The sequence below is a fragment of the Dama dama genome, chromosome 20 (assembly GCF_033118175.1).
Source record: "Dama dama isolate Ldn47 chromosome 20, ASM3311817v1, whole genome shotgun sequence".
NCBI classification, from domain to species: domain Eukaryota; kingdom Metazoa; phylum Chordata; class Mammalia; order Artiodactyla; family Cervidae; genus Dama; species Dama dama.
Window position 1 is genome coordinate 13,397,108 of NC_083700.1, and position 18,728 is coordinate 13,415,835.

Sequence of the window (18,728 nt, forward strand, 5' to 3'; positions counted from 1 at the left end):
CTCATTAGATATCTGAGCTGCAAAGAGCCCTGGTCACAGCCACTCACTTAAGTATGTTTCTCACAACTGGCTTCTCTAAATCTCTTTTTCCAACTTAGAGTTACAGATAGTATGTGGAAAACACTTTACAACTGCTATTTAAGTTTTAAAAACAGGACATAAAGTTGTATCTATGGTATAACGTCTACAATGTGTTTTAAAACAAAGTTTTTGAGTGGGAGGCAAGCAATGGATGTCTCTAGGCAAAGAGATTATGGAAGATTTTGTTTTACATTTTCGGCTTTCCAAAATGTCTAGGAGTGCAGACATCATGTTAATGATAAAATAATAAGGGACTTCTCTGGTGGTCCAGTGGTTAAGAATCCACCTTGCAATGCAGGGGTGTTGGTTGGATCCCTGGTCAGGGTGATCTCAGGGATCTCAGCCTGCAACAGCTCCCAGAAGGGCTGGGGTTCCCAGCCAGAGACTGAGGTTGGGTTGCAGTGGTGAGAACACCAGAGCCTAGCCAGTAGACCAGTGGTCAGGGACAAGAGCCCTGGCCTTCAGCTTTGCAGGAAAGAATTCCCACAAAGAAAGAAAGTAGTAGAGCAAGTAAGGTATTTATTGAGAGGAAAACAGGACAGTACAAAAGGGAGAGGATGACTCAAGGAGAGGGAGCCTCTGAGTCGCACCCTCCTGGCAGTTTGAATTACTTTGATAGTAAAGGGCATTTCTTCCAGTTTTCCTTCGGCTGATCAATTTAATTTGCCTGTTTCACAGTTCATATTTGGTATACTTCAAGATCCTCCCATGTATGCGCATGCATTGCTTAGCCAAGATGGATTTTACTGAAAAGGCATCTGGGTAGAACATCCCTTGACATAACTCTCCTTTGGCCTCCAAGGAGCCTTTTCTGCACAAGTATGGTATGGGAGGTCTCCTGACTTTGAGAAATACATGCTCTGGGCTAGCCCAACATCTTCTCTTTTTGTCCTGCTGGTAGGGAAATTAAATAGAGTCTTAGTTAGGCTGTATATTGCCACCCAGCTTATTTAACTCATATAGCAGAGTACATCATGCAAAATTTTGGACTGGATGAAGCACAAGCTAGAATCAAGATTGCCAAGAGAAATATCAATAACCTCAGATATGCAGGTGACACCACACTTATGACAGAAAATGAAAAAGAACTGAAGAGCCTCTTGATGCAAGTGAAAGAGGAGAGAGAAAAGTTGGCTTCAACATTCAGAAAATTAAGATCATGGTAACTGGTCCCATCACTTCAGGGCAAATAGATGGGGAAACAAAGGAAACAGTGACAGACTTTATTTTGGGGAGCTACAAAATCATTGCAGATGGTGACTGCAGTCATGAAATTAATTTTTCCTTGGAAAAAAAAGCTGTGACCAACCTAGACAGCATATTAAAAAGCAGAGACATTACTTTGCCAAAAAAGGTCTGTCTAGTCAAACCTATGGTTTATCCAGTGATCATGTATGGATGTGAGAGTTGGACTATAAAGAAAACTCAGCATGGAAGAATTGATGCTTTTGCACTCTGGTGTTGGAGAGGACTCTTGAGAGTCCCTTGGACTGCAAGGAGAACCAACCAGTCCATCCTAAAGGAAATCAGTCCTGAATATTTATTAGAAGGACTGATGCTAAAGGTGAAACTCCAATACTTGGCCACCTGATGCGAAGAACTGACTCATGTGAAAAGACTGTGATGCTGGGAAAGATTGAAGGTGGGAGGAGAAGGGGACAACAGAGGATGAGATGGTTGGATGGCATCACTGACTCAATGGACATGGGTTTGGGTGGATGCCGGGAGTTGGTGATGGACATGGCGGCCTGGCATGCTGCGGTTCATGGGGTTTCAAAGAGTCAGACATGATTGAGTGACTGAACTGAACTGAACTGAAATTTGGTGACCTAAATGGGAAAGAAATCCAAAAAAGAGGGGATATGTGTATATCTATACTGATTCACTTCACTGTACATTAAAGACCAGCAAAGCATTGTAAAACAACTACACTGTAATAAATTTTTAAAAATAAACTAAAAATACTAAATGTCAAAAAAAAAAAAAAAACGATAATAGGTTTATGTTTCTTCAAAAAGAAAAAAATAAACTTTGGGACTTCCATGGCAGCCCAGTGGTTAAGACACAGTGCTTCAAATTCAAGGGGCTCAGGTTTGATTCTCTGGACTAGATTTCATGGACTAGAATTCCACATGCCATGCACCGAGGCCAAAAAATAACTAAATGCTAGGACAACAAAGAACAGGAAGGGAGAAATGAAAATACCTTGTGCATAGTCGTTACAACATATATGGAGGGCACACATGCGTGCTCAGCGACGTCCAACTCTGCCACCCTATGCATTATAGCCCACCAGACTCCTCTTCTCATGGGACTTCCCAGGCAAGAATACTGGAGTGGGTTGCCATTTCTTACTCCAGGGGATCTTCTCAACCCAGGGATGGAACCCATATCTTCCACATCTCCTGCACTGGCAGGCAGATTCATTACCACTGAGCCACATGGGAACTGCATATGGGAAGTAATATAATATTACTTAAAGGTAGCCAGCAATACATTGAAAACAATTGAAAATCCTAGGGAAATGCCTATAAAAGGTTTAAAAAGAGGCATCCCAGTAAGGCACTGGTGGATAAAAAATAGAATCCTAAAAAGGAAAATCTACAGATGCAACAAGTGAAAGGCAAAGGAGAAAGGGAAAGTTATGCCCAACTAAATGCAGAGTTCCAAGGATAGCAAGGAGAGGTAAGAAAGTCTTCTTGAGTGAACAATGCAAAGAAATAGAGGAGAACAATAGAAGGGGTAAGACTAACAATTTCTTCAAGAAACTTGGAGATATCAAAGGAACATTTCATGCAAGGATGGGCATGATACAGCAAAGAAATGGTAAGGACCTAGCAGAAGCAGAAGGGAGGCAGAAGAGGTGGCAAGAACACACAGAAGAACTACACAAAAACGTTTCTTAATGACCCAGATAACGGTGATGGTGTGGTCACTCACCTAGAGTCAGACATCCTGGAGTGTCAAGTCAGGTGGGCCTTAGGAACCATTACTATGAACAAAACCAGTGGAGGTGATGGAATTCCAGCTGAGCTATTTCAAACCCTAAAAGATGACGCTGTTAAAGTGTTGCACTCAATATGTCAGCAAATTTGGAAAACTCAGTAGTGCTCACAGGACTGGAAAAGGTCAGTTTTCATCCCAATCCCAAAGAAGGGCAATGACAAAGAATGTTCAAACTACTGTACAACTGCTTTCATTTCACATGCTACTTAGGTCATGCTCAAAACCCTTCAAGCTAGGTTTCAACAGCACAAAAACTGAGAACTTCCAGATGTTTAAGCTAGATTTAGAAAAGTCAGAGGAACCAGAGATCAAATGGCCAACATTCATTGAATCATAGAGAGACCAAGGGAATTCCAAAAAAACACCTCCTTCTGCTTCACTGACTATGATAAAGCCTTTGACTGTGTGGATCACAGTAAACTGTGGAAATATCTGAGAGAGGTGATAATATCAGACCACTTAACCTGCCTCCTGAAAAACATGTATGAGGGTCAAGAAGCAACAGTTAGAACTGGACATGAAACAATGGACTTGTTCCAAATTGGGAAAGGAGTACATCAAGGCTGTACGTTGTCACCCTACTTATTTAACATCTATGCAAGGCACATGGGAAATGCTGAGTTGGATGAATCACAAGCTGGAATCAAGACTGCTGAGAGAAATATCAACAACCTCAGACATGCAGAAGATAGCACTCTAATGGCAGAAAACATAAACACACTAAAGAGTCTGTTGATGAGAGTGAAAGACGAGAGTTAAAAAGCTGGCTTAAAACTCAAGATTGAAAAAACGAGGATCATGGCATCCGGTCCCATCACTTCACGGCAAATGGAAAGGGAAAAAAGTGGAAACGGTGGCAGATTTTATTTTCTTGGGCTCCAAAATCACTGTAGATGGTGACTGTAGCCACAAAATTAAAAGACACTTGCTCCTTGGAAGAAAAGCTGTGACAAACCTAAACAGCATGTTAAAAAACAGAGATATCACGTTGCCAACAAAGGTCTGCCTACTCAAAGCTACGGTTGTCCCAGAAATCATGTATGGATGTGAGAGCTGAACCATAAAGAAGGCTGAGTGCCAAAGAATTGATGCTTTGGAATTGCGGTGCTGGAGAAGACTGTTGAGAGTCCTTTGGAATGCAAGGAGATCAAACCAGTCAATCCTGAAAGAAATTAATCCTGAACTAAAGTGAATTGGAAGATCTGATGCTGAAGCTAAAGCCTCAATACTCTGGCCACGTGATGTGAAGAGCTGACTTATTGTGGGAAGACCTTGATGCTGAGAAAGACTGACGGCAGGAGGAAAAAGAGGCTACAGAGGATGAGACAGTGAGATAGCATCAGCTGATTCAATGGACATGAGTTTGACCAAACTCTGGGAGACAGTGAAAGCCAGGGAAGTCTGACATGCCACAGTCCACGGGGTCTCAAAGAGTTGGACATGACATAGTGAATGAATAACAACCACAGATGGGACAAATAGAAAACAAATGGCAAGAAACTAGACATAACCCACGTCAAAAATTTAATCATTACCTTTAAATGGTCAAGACACTCTAGTCAACAAGCAGAAATTGTCATAATGAATTAAAATGCAAAACCCAACTATTTGCTACACACAGAAAACATACTTTAAGAATAAAGACACATACAGGTTAAAAACAGAAACATGAAGAAGACATACCAAGTAAACTCTAGTAATAAGAAAGTAAGAGTGACTATTTTAATGTCAGACAAAGTAGAATTCAGGATAAGGAATATCAGAAATAAAAGAGGGCATTTAATATTGGTAAAAATGTCAAACATGAGAATTCCCTGGAGATCTAGCAGTTAAGACCCAGTGCTGTCACTGCTAAGGTTTGGATTCAATCCCTGGTCAGAAAACTAAGATCCTGCAAACTGCTTGCCCCCCCCCCAAAAAAAAAAAAGAAAACAAAAGTCAACTCATCAAGAAAACAATCTTAAATGTGTCTGCACCTAATAATAGAATTTAAAAATCCATAATCAAAAGCATACAGCAATGCAGGGGAAAGAGATAAATTCCTAATTATAGTTGGAGGTTTCACTGCAGATGGTGACCACAGCCATGAAATTAAAAGACGCTTGCTCCTTGGAAAAAAAGCTATGACCAAGCTAGACACCATATTAAAAAGCAGAGACATTGCTTGGCCAAAAAATATCCCTATAGTCAAAGCTATGTTTCTTCAGTAGTTATGTATGAATATGAGAGTTGGACCATAAAGAAGGCTGGGTGTCAAAGAATTGATGCTTTTGAACTGTGGTATTAGAGAAGACTCTTGAGAGTTCCTTAGACTATAAGGAGGTCAAACCAATCAATCCTGAATATTCATTGGAAGAACAGATGCTGAAGCTGAAACTCCAAGACTTTGGCCACATGATGTGAAGAGGTGACTCACTGGAAAAGACCCTGGGAAGGATAGAAGGCAGGAGGAGAAGAGGATGACAGAGAGTGAGATGGCTGGATGGTATCACTGACTCAACGGACATGAGTTTGAGCAAGCTCTGGGAAACGGTGAAAGACAGGGAAGCCTGGCGTGCTGCAGTCCATGAGGTTGCAAAGAGTCAGACAAAACTGAGCGACTGAACAACAACAATCTCAGTAACAGATCAGATAGAAAGTTAAAAAAAAAAATCTAGAAGATTTGAAGAACAATATCAACCAACAACCTAACTGATATTTATAGAACAGTCCATGCAACAAAAACAGACTACACATTCTTCTCAAATGCACATAGAACATTCACCAAGGTCAACACATACTGGGCCTAAAAAAACTCTCAGCTGAATTGAAAGGATTGACATCACGTGGAGTGTGTTTTCTGACCAAAGGGAATCAAATGAAAAAATTAACAACTAAAAGGCACATGGAAAACCTCCAAATATTTGGAAATTAAACAACACACTTTTAAATAACCAATGGGTCAGAAAGTTAAATACGCTTACCATTCAACTCAGCAAGTCCATTCTTATGTATTTACCCAAAATAAATAAAAGCCTAAGTCCACAAAAAGACATACACATCGGATCACAGCAGTCTTATTCTTAAGAATCCCAAAATTTTCATCAGTAGGTCAATGGATGGTCATGGTATGTTCAGACAAGAAAATACTGTACTACATAAAACTGAAGAGGAATTTACTACTGATACAAGCAATGATAGGGATGATTCTCAAAACAATAAGCACAATTCCATTTATATGAATTTCTCAGGTTGGTGAAACAAATCTCTAGAGACAGAAAGCAGAGCAGTGGTTGCATGAGACCAAGGGTCTGAGGTACTGTTAACAAAGCGACAAGAAGGATTTTTGGAGGGCTGGAATGTTTCTCTGTGCTTTGGGAAGATGGAAAGGTGTACAAAGGTCATGTATACACTGGAGAGCGAAGACAAGGGAGGTGTTATTGGATAATCCTGATTTTCACAAGAAAAGAGGAAAGATGGTTCTGCAGGGTGAAAAGCAGGAACAAACATGGGGGAACACTGCCACAGAGATGATGCAATAACATCAGTAAAAGAAGAAGGCAAGTCATGTGAAGATTCAGCCAGAGAAAGTAAAAGATGTTTCAGAGAATAAACACTTCCCCATCACTGTATCTCAGCTGAAAATGAGGGACGATAATGAACATAGAAGGCAAAGGAAGATCAAAGGGACAAGAGAATACAGGAGTGGGTGATGGGAGTGGGAAGATTTATGTAACCTGAAGGTAGAGGCCAGTCCCAGGAAGAAGGCCGGAGGAGCCAGGGTTGAACCACTCAGATCAGTTCAGTTTGATCACTCAGTCGTGTCCGACTCTTTGCGATCCCAAGAACTGCAGCACACCAGGCCTCCCTGTCCATCACCAACTTCCGGAGTTTACTCTAGCTCATGTCCATCGAGTTGGTGATGCCATCCACTCATCTCATCCTCTGTTGTCCCCTTCTCCTCCTGCCTTCAATCTTTCCCAGCATCAAGGTCTTTTCCAATGAGCCAACTCTTCCCATCAGGTGGCCAAAGTATTGGAGTTTCAGCTTCAACATCAGTCCTTCCAATGAACACCCAGGGCTGACCTCCTTTAGGATGGACTGGTTGGATCTCCTTGCAGTCCAAGGAAATCTCAAGTGTCTTCTCCAACACCACAGTTCTAAAGCATCAATTCTTCGGCACTCAGCTCTCTTTATAGTCGAACTCTCACATCCATACATGAACACTGGAAAAACCATAGCCTTGACAAGAATGACCTTTGTTGACAAAGTAATGTCTCTGCTTTCCAATATGTTGTCTAGGTTGGTCATAACTTTCCTTCCAACGAGCAAGCATCTTTTAATTTCATGGCTGTAATCACCATCTGCAGTGAATTTGGAGCCCAGAAAAATAAAGTCAACCACTGTTTCCACTGATTCCCCAACTATTTGCCATGAAGTGATGGGGCCAGATGGCATGATCTTAGTTTTCTGAATGTTTAGCTTTGAGCCAACTTTTTCACTCTCCTCTTTCACTTCCATCAAGAGTCTATTCAGTTCCTCTTCAATTTCTGCCATAAGGGTGGTGTCATCGGCATATCTGAGGTTATTGATATTTCTCCCAGAAGTCTTGATTACAGCTTGTGCTTCATCCAGCCTGGCATCACATGATGTACTCTGCATATAACTTAAATAGGCAGGTTGACAATATACAGCCTTGACATACTCCTTTTCCTCTTTGGAACCAGTCTGTTGTTCCATGTCCAGTTCTAACTGTTGCTTCCTGACATGCATACAGATTTCTCAGGAGGCAAGTCAGGTGGTCTGGTATTCCCAGCTCTTCAAGAATTTTCCACAGTTTATTGTGATCCATACAGTCAAGGGCTTTGGCATATTCAATAATGTGGAAGCAGATGTTTTTCTGGAACTCTCTTGCTCTTTCAATGATCCAGTGGATGTAGGCAATTTGATCTCTGGTTCCCCTGCTTTTTCTAAATCCAGCTTGAACATCTGGAAGTTCAAGGTTCACATATTGCTGAAGTCTGGCTTGGAGAATTTTGAGCATACTTTAATAGCATGTGAGATGAGTGCAACTGTGTGGTAGTTTGAGCAACTGCACAGCACAGATAGAAAATAATAAATCAACAGAAAGTTTGAGCCAGAACACGGGACAGTTAACACCTGTCCTGGTCAAACTATTCACCACACCCCTCTCAACTACAAGTCCCTGTGAATGAGACAAGCAGGTGCACTAAAAGTGGGGCAGCTAATGACTCCTGGGGATGGCTTTGCAGAGAACATGAAATAGGAGCTCTTGGAGGAAGAGCTAAACCACACAGCAAAGTGGGTCACCTCCATGCCATAGACTTATGAGCAAAAGAAAAGTCAAGAAATAGCTTAGGGAAGTTCAGATTTCCTGTGTATGGTCAAGAGTAGGCATATGTATGACCTGAGTTCAATTAGGAAATAGAAACCACACAGTGAGCTAAACAGATGAACTTTAATAGAATTATGAAACAATAATGGGAAAGATTAAGAAAACTCCACATGGAACTCTAGGGCTGAAGGAGAATATCTAAGGCAGAATAAAGTTGGAAGTATTACTCCTCCCCAAGGCTGGAGTACTCATTGCAAGAGACTCTGATGCTGGGAAAGATGGAAGGCAAAAGGAGAAGGGGGGAGCAGAGGTTGAGATGGTTGGATGGCATCACCGACTCAATGGACATGAACTTGGACAAACTCCGGGAGATAGTGAGGGTCTGCTATGCTGCAGTCCATGAGGTCCCAAAAGAGTCAGACATGACTAAGAGAATGAACAAGAACAACAGGCTAGAGTATAGATCTCCTTGGAGAAGGTACAGTTCAGCCCCTTGGGTAACACAGGAGTTCAGAGGTTTGCTCAGGGCACAGCTGGTCTGCACTCACCAGACAAGCTGAAAGCCTTTCTCCAGACCCCAGGTGAGGGCAGGCAGACAGAGTGAGACTCAGCAGAAAGCTCTGGGCAAGAGATGAACTTAGCACCGGCCATGTGAGCATCCAAAGAGAGGACGGGGCACTGGGAGGGGCAGAAGCCTTCAGAGTGCTGGTTTCCACGGGAAGGTGGCTGCCAGGCCAAAGCTGCAAGGTTGCCGAGTGTCCATGAGCTCTGGGCACGTGGCTGGGGCAGCACCCACAGGCTGCCTTCTCACCCACTCCACTGACCTAACCCACTGCAGCTGGAAGCTACAGGAGAGCACCGCCCACCAACACTATCTCTCCAGGGTCCTCTACTGAAAACATGTTTAACATGGTGCTCACTCTGAAGAAGAAATGATTAGAGGAATTGCACCGATTGTCAGAGTCTAAGATGAAGCATGACTTAAGGGTCAATAAATTGACTTTCAGCACAGCCCTCCAGAAGGAGCACAATATCCATAAAGAGAATAAACATTCTGAAATGAATTCGAAGGATTTTCTGAGATGTCTTGAACTGAGTATCTAAAGGAAGGAGACAAATTTTCCTGGAGAAATAAATATTTACTTCCAAAACAAACCAAAGTTGCTTAAAAATGAACCAGAGCCAGGACTTCCGGGGTGGTTCAGTGGTGAAGAATCTGCCTGTGAATGCGAGGGTCAGAGGTTCATTCCAGAACATTCCACATGCCATGAGCAACTAAGCCCGTGCCCCAAACTACAAGCCCGAGCACCTAGAGCCCATGATCCCCAAGAAGAGAAGTCAGCGCAACGAGGAACCACCACACCACATTGAAGAGGAGCTCCTGCTCCGCACAGCTGGAGAGAGCCTGCACACAGCAGAGAAGACCCAGTGCGGCCAAAAAGCAAACTTAATTAATTAATTCTTTATTTATTTGAAGCAATGAACCAGAGTTCTGGTAAATTCATGCTGAATCACTCTGGAAAAGATTTCAGAAAGCACATTAACACACATGCCTGAAATCTGTAGAAGACCAATGGGATTGTTCAGAAGCTAGACACTGCTCAAGGAAGCAAAGCGGAAGACCATCCCCTGAGGTCAGCATAGTACCAAAAGCTGTTCACAGGCGCTACATTTTTACAAGCACTGTGGACATTTGTACATATTGCTTCCCACGGCATTTATAAAATTATCTATCTTTGTCCACTTGGCTACTACAACAAAATACCATAAACTGGGTGGCTTAAAAACAGTAGAACATTTTTCTGGAGGCTGAGAACTACCAGATCAACTGAGTCCACATCCTGGTTCAGTAGACAGCATATTCTTGCTGTGTCTTGCTTCTCAAGTGGTGGAGGAGACAAACACCTTTTGAATGATTTGTACTTGGAGTCACCCTGCTTTTTTAACTTATGTGCAGAGTACGTCATGAGAAACGCTGGTCTGCAAGAAGCACAAGTTGGAGTCAAGATTGCCAGGAGAAATATCAATAACCTCAGATATGCAGATGACACCACCCTTATGGCAGAGAGTGAAGAGGAACGAAAAAGCCTCTTGATGAAAGTGAAAGAGCAAAGTGAAAATGTTGGCTTAAAGCTCAACACTCAGAAAACTAAGATCATGGCATCTGGTCCCATCACCTCATGGGAAATAGATGGGGAGACAGTGGAAACAGTGTCAGACTTCATTTTTTGGGGCTCCAAAATCATTGCAGATGTTGACTGCAGCCATGAAATTAAAAGATGCTTACTTCTTGGAAGGAAAGTTATGACCAACCTAGATAGCATATTAAAAAGCAGAGGCATTACTTTGCCAACAAAAGTCCATATGGTCAAGGCTATGGTTTTTCCGGTGGTCATGTGTGGATGTAATAGTTGGACTGTGAAGAAAGCTGAGTGCCGAAAAATTGATCCTTTTGAACTGTGGTGTTGTAGAAGACTCTTGAGAGTCCCTTGGACTGCAAGGAAATCCAACCAGCCCATCCTAAAGGAGATCAGTCCTGGGTATTGATTGGAAGGACTGATGCTGAGGCTGAAACTCCAGTACTTTAGTCACCTCATGCGAAGAGTTGACTCATTGGAAAAGACCCTGATACTGGGAGGGATTGGGGGTAGGAGGAGAAGGGGTCGACAGAGGATGAGATGGCTGGATGGCATCAACGACTCAATGGGCATGAGTTTGAGTAAACTCCAGGAGTTTGTGATGGACAGGGAGGCCTGGCGTGCTGCGATTCATGGGGTCGCAAAGAGTCGGACACGACTGAGTGACTGAACTGAACTGATAGCCGATTTACAATGTTGCATTAGTTTCAGGGGTACAGCAAAGTGATTTAGTTATACATATACATATTATTCTTTTTGAGATCTTTTCCCATATAGATTACAACAGTGTACTGAGTAGAGTTCCCTGTGCTATATATAGATAAGGACCCTTTTTATAAGGTCACAAATCCCATTCATGAGAGCTCAGACCTCACGGTTTAATCTTCTCCAAAAGAACTCACCATCTACAACCATCACCGTGGGTATTCGGTTTTCAACAGAGGATAGAGGACATACACATTCAGTCGGCAGCATGATCACAACAGACATTAGTGTCTCCTTTTGGCACAGGAATGAAGTGAGTCAGAGGAGATCCTTGTCTCCTTGTGGGTTCCCCTCAGTGGATCTCTACTTCCTGTTTCCATTTCCCCTCCCTCTAGGAGGCCTTCCCTAACTAACCTCAAGCCAACATTTCATTTAGCATTCTGGAGAATCTGTTGCATAGCAATGTACAGTACTTATAAACAGGGATTCTCTAACTTTAACTGAACATCAGAAATACCTGTGTGTGTGAGCCAAGACTTTCAGTCACGCACGACTGTTTCTGACCCCATGGACTGTAGCCCACCAGGATTTTCTAGCCAATGAATTTTCTAGGCAAGAATACTGGAGCAGGTTGCCATTTCCTACTCCAAGGGATCTTCCTGACTCAGGGATCGAACCCACGTCTCTTGTACCTCATGCATTGGCAGGTAGATTCTTTAACACTCACCACCTGTGAAGCCCCCAGAATCACCTGAGGGCTTGTAAAACACAGATGACTGGGCCCCACTCCTATGATTTCTCATTTAGTAGGACTCATTGGCAGGGGGTGGCCCAACATAATTTGCAACTTTCCAGGTAATGTCACTTACAGGGTAGGAAACCAGTTTGGAAACCATGGATTTAGAAAATAGCTGCATTTCCACACACATCCTAGGTTTTATCTGCAATTCCAACACAGAAGATGCTAAATCTTCATTTTCTCCAGCAAAGACTTCAGAAGCTTAGTCGTTTTTTCCTGGATGTTCAAGGGCCTTGAGTGCCAAGTGACTACTTCCCTGGTAGCTAACAGATGATTTAATCTTGACCTTCAAATTTCCTCACATTGAGAAGGGCTGCTGTTCCTCTGCCTTTCCTGCTTCTTATATCTCGGCTGAGAATAGAGCAGATAGCTAGGCCATCCACTAGCACTCATGCCTGCCCAAATGGATTCAGCCCAGCTCATGTATAGTCTCATTTAATGGCTGTAAGTGGGAGAATCTGTCTCTGTCCACTCTGAAAAAAATAACTGGCCATGTGAGAGAAATATCACTATGAAAAAGTAGCCTTTACAACATTATATACCCACACTATGATGTCTCCTTCTTTAATCAAGTTACATGAAGTAAAAAATTTGAGACACATCTGTTTTCTACAACCTAACTTTCTTTTAAAATGTCTCTCTTGGTAAATTCAGGTTCAAAATAGAAACTAGGTTCTGAAAGTGAATGTGAAAGCATTACTTGCTCAGTCATGACCAACTCTATGCCATTCCATGGATTGTCGCCTTTGTCTATGGGGTTCTCAAGGCAAGAATACTGGAGTGAGCTGCCATCCCCTTCTCCAGGGGATCTTCCTGACCCAGGGATCAAACCCAGGTCTCCTGCATTGTAGGAAGACTCCTTACCATCTGAACGACCAGAGTAGGTTCTGAAATTCTCAGTGTATCATTCAGGACAAATTTTCTACATCACAGACACAAACTGGGAGGCCTAGGGCCATCAGGCAGAGGTGTATTTGGACTATCCCACACCCCCAAAAAATGCTGATTGAAAACTCAACATTCAAAAAACTAAGATCATGGCATCCAGTCCCATTACTTCATCAAAAATAGATGAGGAAACAATGGAAACAGCGACAGACTTTATTCTCTTGGGCTCCAAAACTGTGGTGGCTTCGCACTGAATAATACAAACACACAGTATTATGACAGACAGCACAGGAAGAGCGTTCAGAGAAGCAACTCCCCAAGAACGTGCTGAGCACATATTTTATTGGTAACTTATCTTGTAATCTTTAAGTATGAGCAGGAAAGCAAGACAGAGACTAGAATTCAGGGATCAAGGAGGCTTCCTCCTGGAGGTCTGGAGGTAATCATATAAGACATGTAGGAAAGGTCTTTGAAGATAAGGGGCTTTGTTCTGTGTACAGAACGGCACCTAGCTAATGCTGACATGTCAGTCAGAATGTCTAAATTAAGGGTGGGGGAGAGCAAGCAAGGAAGAGAAAATGAGTATTAAATTCCAGGAGATATTTCTGAGAAATCAGTAAAACATTGTTCCCACACAAAATCACTGCAGATGGTGACTGCAGCCATGAAATCAAGATGCTGGCTCTTTGGAAGGAAAGCTATGACAAACCTAGACAGCGTATTAAAAAGTAAAGACGGGTCTTCCCCGTGCACCAGGCTCGAGCACTTGTCTCATGCATCCCACCTGGGCTGGTGATCTGTTTCACCATAGATAATATACATGCTGTTCTTTCGAAACATCCCACCCTCACCTTCTCCCACAGAGTTCAAAAGTCTGTTCTGTATTTCTGTGACTCTTTTTCTGTTTTGCATATAGGGTTATCGTTACCATCTTTCTAAATTCCATATATATGTGTTAGTATGGTGTAATGTTCTTTATCTTTCTGGCTTACTTCACTCTGTATAATGGGCTCCAGTTTCATCCATCTCATTAGAACTGATTCAAATGAATTCTTTTTAATGGCTGAGTAATATTCCATGTGGAGAGGGAGGTGGGAGGGGGGATCAGGATGGGGAATACGTGTAACTCTATGGCTGATTCATACGAATGAATGACAAAACCCACTGAAATGTTGTGAAGTAATTAGCCGCCAACTAATTAAAAGAAATAAAAACAAAATGAATAAATAAATAAATAAAATAAAATTGAAAAAAAAAAAAAAAAGTAAAGACGGTATTTGGCCAGTAGAGGTCCGTCTAGCAAAAGCTATGGTTTTTCCAGTAGTCATGTATGGATGTGAGAGTTGGACCATAAACAACGGTAAGTGCCAAAGAATTGATGTTTTTGAACGGTGGTGTTGGAAAAGACTCTTGAGAGTCCCTTGGACTGCAAAGAGATCAAACAAATCAATCCTAAAGGAAATCAACTCAAAATATTCATTGGAAGAACTGATGCTGAAGCTGAAGCTCCAGTATTTGGCTGACTCATTAGAAAAGACCCTGATGCGAGGAAAGAGTGAAGGCAGGAGAAGGGGACGACAGAGCAGGAAATGGTTGGATGGCATCACTGACTCAATGGACATGAGTTTGAGTAAGCTCCAGAAGATGGAGAAGGATAGGGAAGCCTGGTATGCTGAGCAGCTGAACTGAAATGATGGGGTCATGAAGAGTCAGACACGACTGAGCAACTGAACAACACCCCAAATATTGCAAAGGTTTCTCTCTCTGCTTCTTCAAGGTAGCTCTCTTTCACCTTCAAATTCTGAGGGCTAAAGCCCAGAGATCCTGAAGTCCAGACAGATAGATGTGGGGAGGAGAGTCACGAGATATCCTGATAGCGGCTGTGACAGAAAGCAGAGACCATTAAGGAAAAGGGAAGAGGAGAAAATGTAGGTAGAGGGGTTGAAGTTAGGAGGAGGTGGAAAGGAGAGACTTACCGGTGCTTCCTAAACCAGAAGACTAAGCCTCCAACAACCAGAAGGACGAACACCACCAGGATTACCAGGACGACAATCAAGCCCCTGGAGACACGGTTCCCATCTGTGTGGGGGAACACAGGGTGTGTCTCAGTCCGGGAATCTGCATCAGGTCCCCTACTGTAAGCACGTGTGAGCATGCCAGATGCTTATTTCTTGTCCTGTTTAATGTGCCTACTTGTATTTCTCTGATGATTAGAGACGCCCCATCTTTTCTTGGGGCCTGGGCATCTATAATTCCATTCACTTCAGCATATGCTCGTACACATTTGGAGGCAGGCACTAGTATCACAGCTAGTGCAAACCTGAGTCTAAATCCAGCTCTTCCGCTTTCTAATGATGAGACTCAGGGCAGTTTGACCTAGCTTAGCCTCAATTCTCATCTGTAACATGAAACAACAGCACCTGCTCAAAGGAGAGTTGGGATGATTGTTCATACACACTCTGCGGTATGCAGAGTGTTCAGCTCACACTGAGAAAGCACTCTATAAACCACACCTATCTTTGGTACCCTGCCTTTCAAAGTCCCCAGTTCCCTCTTCTGGGGAACAAATCTTCCTGGGATTCTGTACTTGCCACCTACCTCGGGATCTGTGGGGATTTTAGTCTCTTCTTTCTTTTATATGGAACACCTTGTCTCAATCCTTTTTGACTTCAGATCTTTATTCCTCCACTTGGAGAATCCCCTCCTTCTATCACTCCTGTCTGGGGTGTCATTTGCCTCCCCTTCCCCAGGCCCTCCCTCTGGGCTTGAGGACCACCTCCTCCCATCCCCAGCTGGGCTCCACTTCCTCCTCACCCCAGTTCAGGATGATGTCCTGATCTCCCAGGCTGCTGTGCTTCACTCGGCAGCTCTGGCCAGCCGCCTCCGCAGCCTCCACATCCAGGGTTACTCGCAGATACCAAGTCGAGTCAGCGTTGGGCATGACGTCTCCTTGCTGAGTCCCAGGCTCCTCCTGCTCGCCCCTCACCCACATCACCCGCATGGGTTTTGGGTAGAATCCTGAGACGTGGCAGACCAGCCGCAGGCGGCCAGCCCGGGGAGGGGTGCCACTGGACAGCCAAGCCTCCGGCTTCACTGTATTCAACACGAGAATGAGGGATCTTAAAGTGAGACTCCGCATCAGAGGTTCTGGACTTCACAGCAGGCTCATCAGTCCTACATTTCTACCTTTGGAGATGCACTCCCACCGTTTCAATCCGTTTGTATTAGCTTCTCTGGGAAAGCTTTCCCTGATCCCCATTCCCTTCCCTGATCCATTCTCCTGTAAATGCCCCTACTCTGTACTCGCAAAGCACCCTGTGTTCAGCTGTAACATATGTAGCATGTTTCTAAGTGGTAGTCACTCAGTCATGCCCGACTCTCTGCAACCCCATGGACCGTAGCCCACCAGGCTCCTCTGTCTACGGAATCTTTCAGGCAAGAGTGCTGGAGGGGGTTGCCATTTCCTTCTCCAGGGCATCGTCACAACCCAGGGATCAAACCTAATGCAGATCTCCTGCAGTGTGGGCAAACTGTACCATCTGAGCCACCAGGACACTGCTTTAACTGTTCATCTCCCTTCTCCTCTCCCTCCTCAAGTACACATCCTGATTGATCCCCAGGGTTTCCTTAATTCAATTCATGGAACCCAAAAGGTACCTAGTTAATGTCTGTGGAATGCTTAAATACCCTCACACCTTATCCATCCCCTCCTCTTCCCGTGATGCTTAAAGGGGTGTGAACCCTGAAATGAAAACCCCAGATGGAGCCCCAGAGTGGAGTGGAGGGCAAGAGGTGACAAAAGCAGGCTGACCTTGCCTCTCCAGCTCAGACTTCCCCGTCTGCAAGAGGCCTCTGACCAATTCGGGCCAGACGTCATGGAGGAGCCAGTGCACTGTTTCCTTGGTCCCTTGGTCCCGATTGAGCACCTTGCAGAGGTCCTGGCTCCAAGGGGGGGCATCTGGGGCTGGCACCCAAGACATTCCTTGGAAACTCAGGACATCCTTTCCTTGAAATGCTGCACGAAAGTAGCTTTCAGAGGTGTTCCTCCGAAGTAACTCACATCCTAAAGTTATCTGGATCTCAAGAGGATCTGAGGAGAGGAATGGAAAGAGATCAATGAAGAGCTTAGAAGACTGAAAGGAGTTGAAGAAATTAGTGTGAGGGTTATACTGGGGACCCCAAGTTCATGTAAATGGGAATGGGAGACCTGCAGTGGGATGAACAAGGTATTTTGAGGACTCAAGCTGGGACCTCTCAGGCAGAAGTGGGACTCAAAAGGGAGAGTGGAGACAATCACGGGGGGCCAGAACCTCCCGGTTGGGCTTCAGCATCCACTGTCTCCCCCTGGGCAGCTGTCCACGATCCCATCCCTCAGCTCACAGTCGCGGTGCAGCATTTCGACGAATTGCCAGATGTCCCTGGTGAAGCTCCTGCGATAAACCTGAAACGTATGCTGCAGCTGCTCCCACTGCTGCTCGCTGAATGTGCCCTGAGACCAAGGCTTCAGGAGGCCGACGGTGTCCGACTCATTGCGCCAAGTATAGAGCTGCAGCTCCCCCAGCCACCCGAGGCCGTCCGTGCGCGTCCAGCTGCCGTTGGCAAAGGAGGAGATCTGGAGGCCGCGGAAGGAGTAAGACGTTTGCGGCTCTGGAGACAATGCAGATCGGAGGCACCGGGGGCACGGGAGGGAGAGCACAGAAGGGAGAAGGAAGAGCAACAGAAACAAACAAACAGCTAGGTTTGGGAAGAAAGGGTGATGTCTGCTGGCTCTGAATCGAGCTCGGTCTCCAGGGGCCAAGCAGCTGGAGGCAGGGAGTAGCAGGTTCTCGGGCTGGTGGGTCAAGCTCCCGGCTTCCCGAGGTGTATCAGTCTGCGCCCGCCCGCCGCGAGCGTCGGCCGCTTTCTCCGCTCGGCTCCCTCTCGCCGCCCTCTGCCCGGGAGCCCCGGTTCCACTCATCCTCAAAACTCCTCCAAATCTGGGGAAGCCCCCAGAAGAACAGAGACAGCAAGCACCCCGCGTCCTAGCTCTGCTCTGGGACCTCGAATCTCCGCCCCCAACCCCGCCCGGTCCTTCCCCAACGCCCGCCCACACACCCCTGGTTTCCGGGACTGCCAAAAGCCTGAACTTCACCCTGTGGCTGGCCAATTCTTAAGCCTGGAGGCAGGCAGGACTCCTGTTCTGGCTCTCAGGGGACTTGCTTCCAACCTCTTCCTGTCCAGGGATCCCTTTTTCATCTGCCAGATGGTCCCTCTCATTAGATATCTGAGCTGCAAAGAGCCCTGGTCACAGCCACTCACTTAAGTATGTTTCTCACAACCGGCTTCTCTAAATCTCTTTTTCCAACTTAGAGTTACAGATAGTATGTGGAAAACACTTTACAACTGCTATTTAAGTTTTAAAAACAGGACATAAAGTTGTATCTGTGGTATGACGTCCAGCGTGTTTTTAAAACAAAGTTTTTGAGTGGGAGGCAAGGAATGGATGTCTCTAGGCAAAGAGATTATGGAAGCTTTTAATTTCTTTTACATTTTTGGTTTTCCAAAATGTCTAGGAGTGCAGACATCATGTTAATGATAAAATAATAAGGGACTTCTCTGGTGGTCCAGTGGTTAAGAATCCACCTTGCAATGCAGGGGTGTTGGTTGGATCCCTGGTCAGGGTGATCTCAGGGATCTCAGCCTGCAACAGCTCCCAGAAGGGCTGGGATTCCCAGCCAGAGACTGAGGTTGGGTTGCAGTGGTGAGAACACCAGAGCCTAGCCAGTAGACCAGTGGT

At 44.6% G+C, this 18,728-nt stretch overlaps 1 protein-coding gene across 3 annotated transcripts; it reads right to left on the bottom strand.

Annotated features, from left to right (window-relative positions):
• Positions 1 to 578: 578 nt before the first annotated feature.
• LOC133040570 (antigen-presenting glycoprotein CD1d-like) lies at positions 579 to 17,993 on the bottom strand. Of its 3 annotated transcripts, none has more exons than XM_061120429.1 (5): positions 17,333 to 17,981; positions 16,764 to 17,042; positions 15,767 to 16,045; positions 14,929 to 15,031; positions 579 to 972 (listed from the first exon to the last, which is right to left on the bottom strand). In XM_061120429.1, exons 1-5 carry the CDS (start codon positions 17,907 to 17,909, stop codon positions 825 to 827), a joined length of 1,386 nt encoding a protein of 461 aa, XP_060976412.1. In that variant the 5' UTR covers positions 17,910 to 17,981; the 3' UTR covers positions 579 to 824. The 3 variants fall into 3 exon arrangements, with proteins under 3 accessions (XP_060976412.1, XP_060976411.1, XP_060976413.1); XM_061120428.1 differs by having other exon boundaries at positions 579 to 975; XM_061120430.1 differs by lacking the exon at positions 579 to 972 and adding an exon at positions 13,150 to 14,832 and having other exon boundaries at positions 17,333 to 17,993.
• Positions 17,994 to 18,728: the final 735 nt, after the last annotated feature.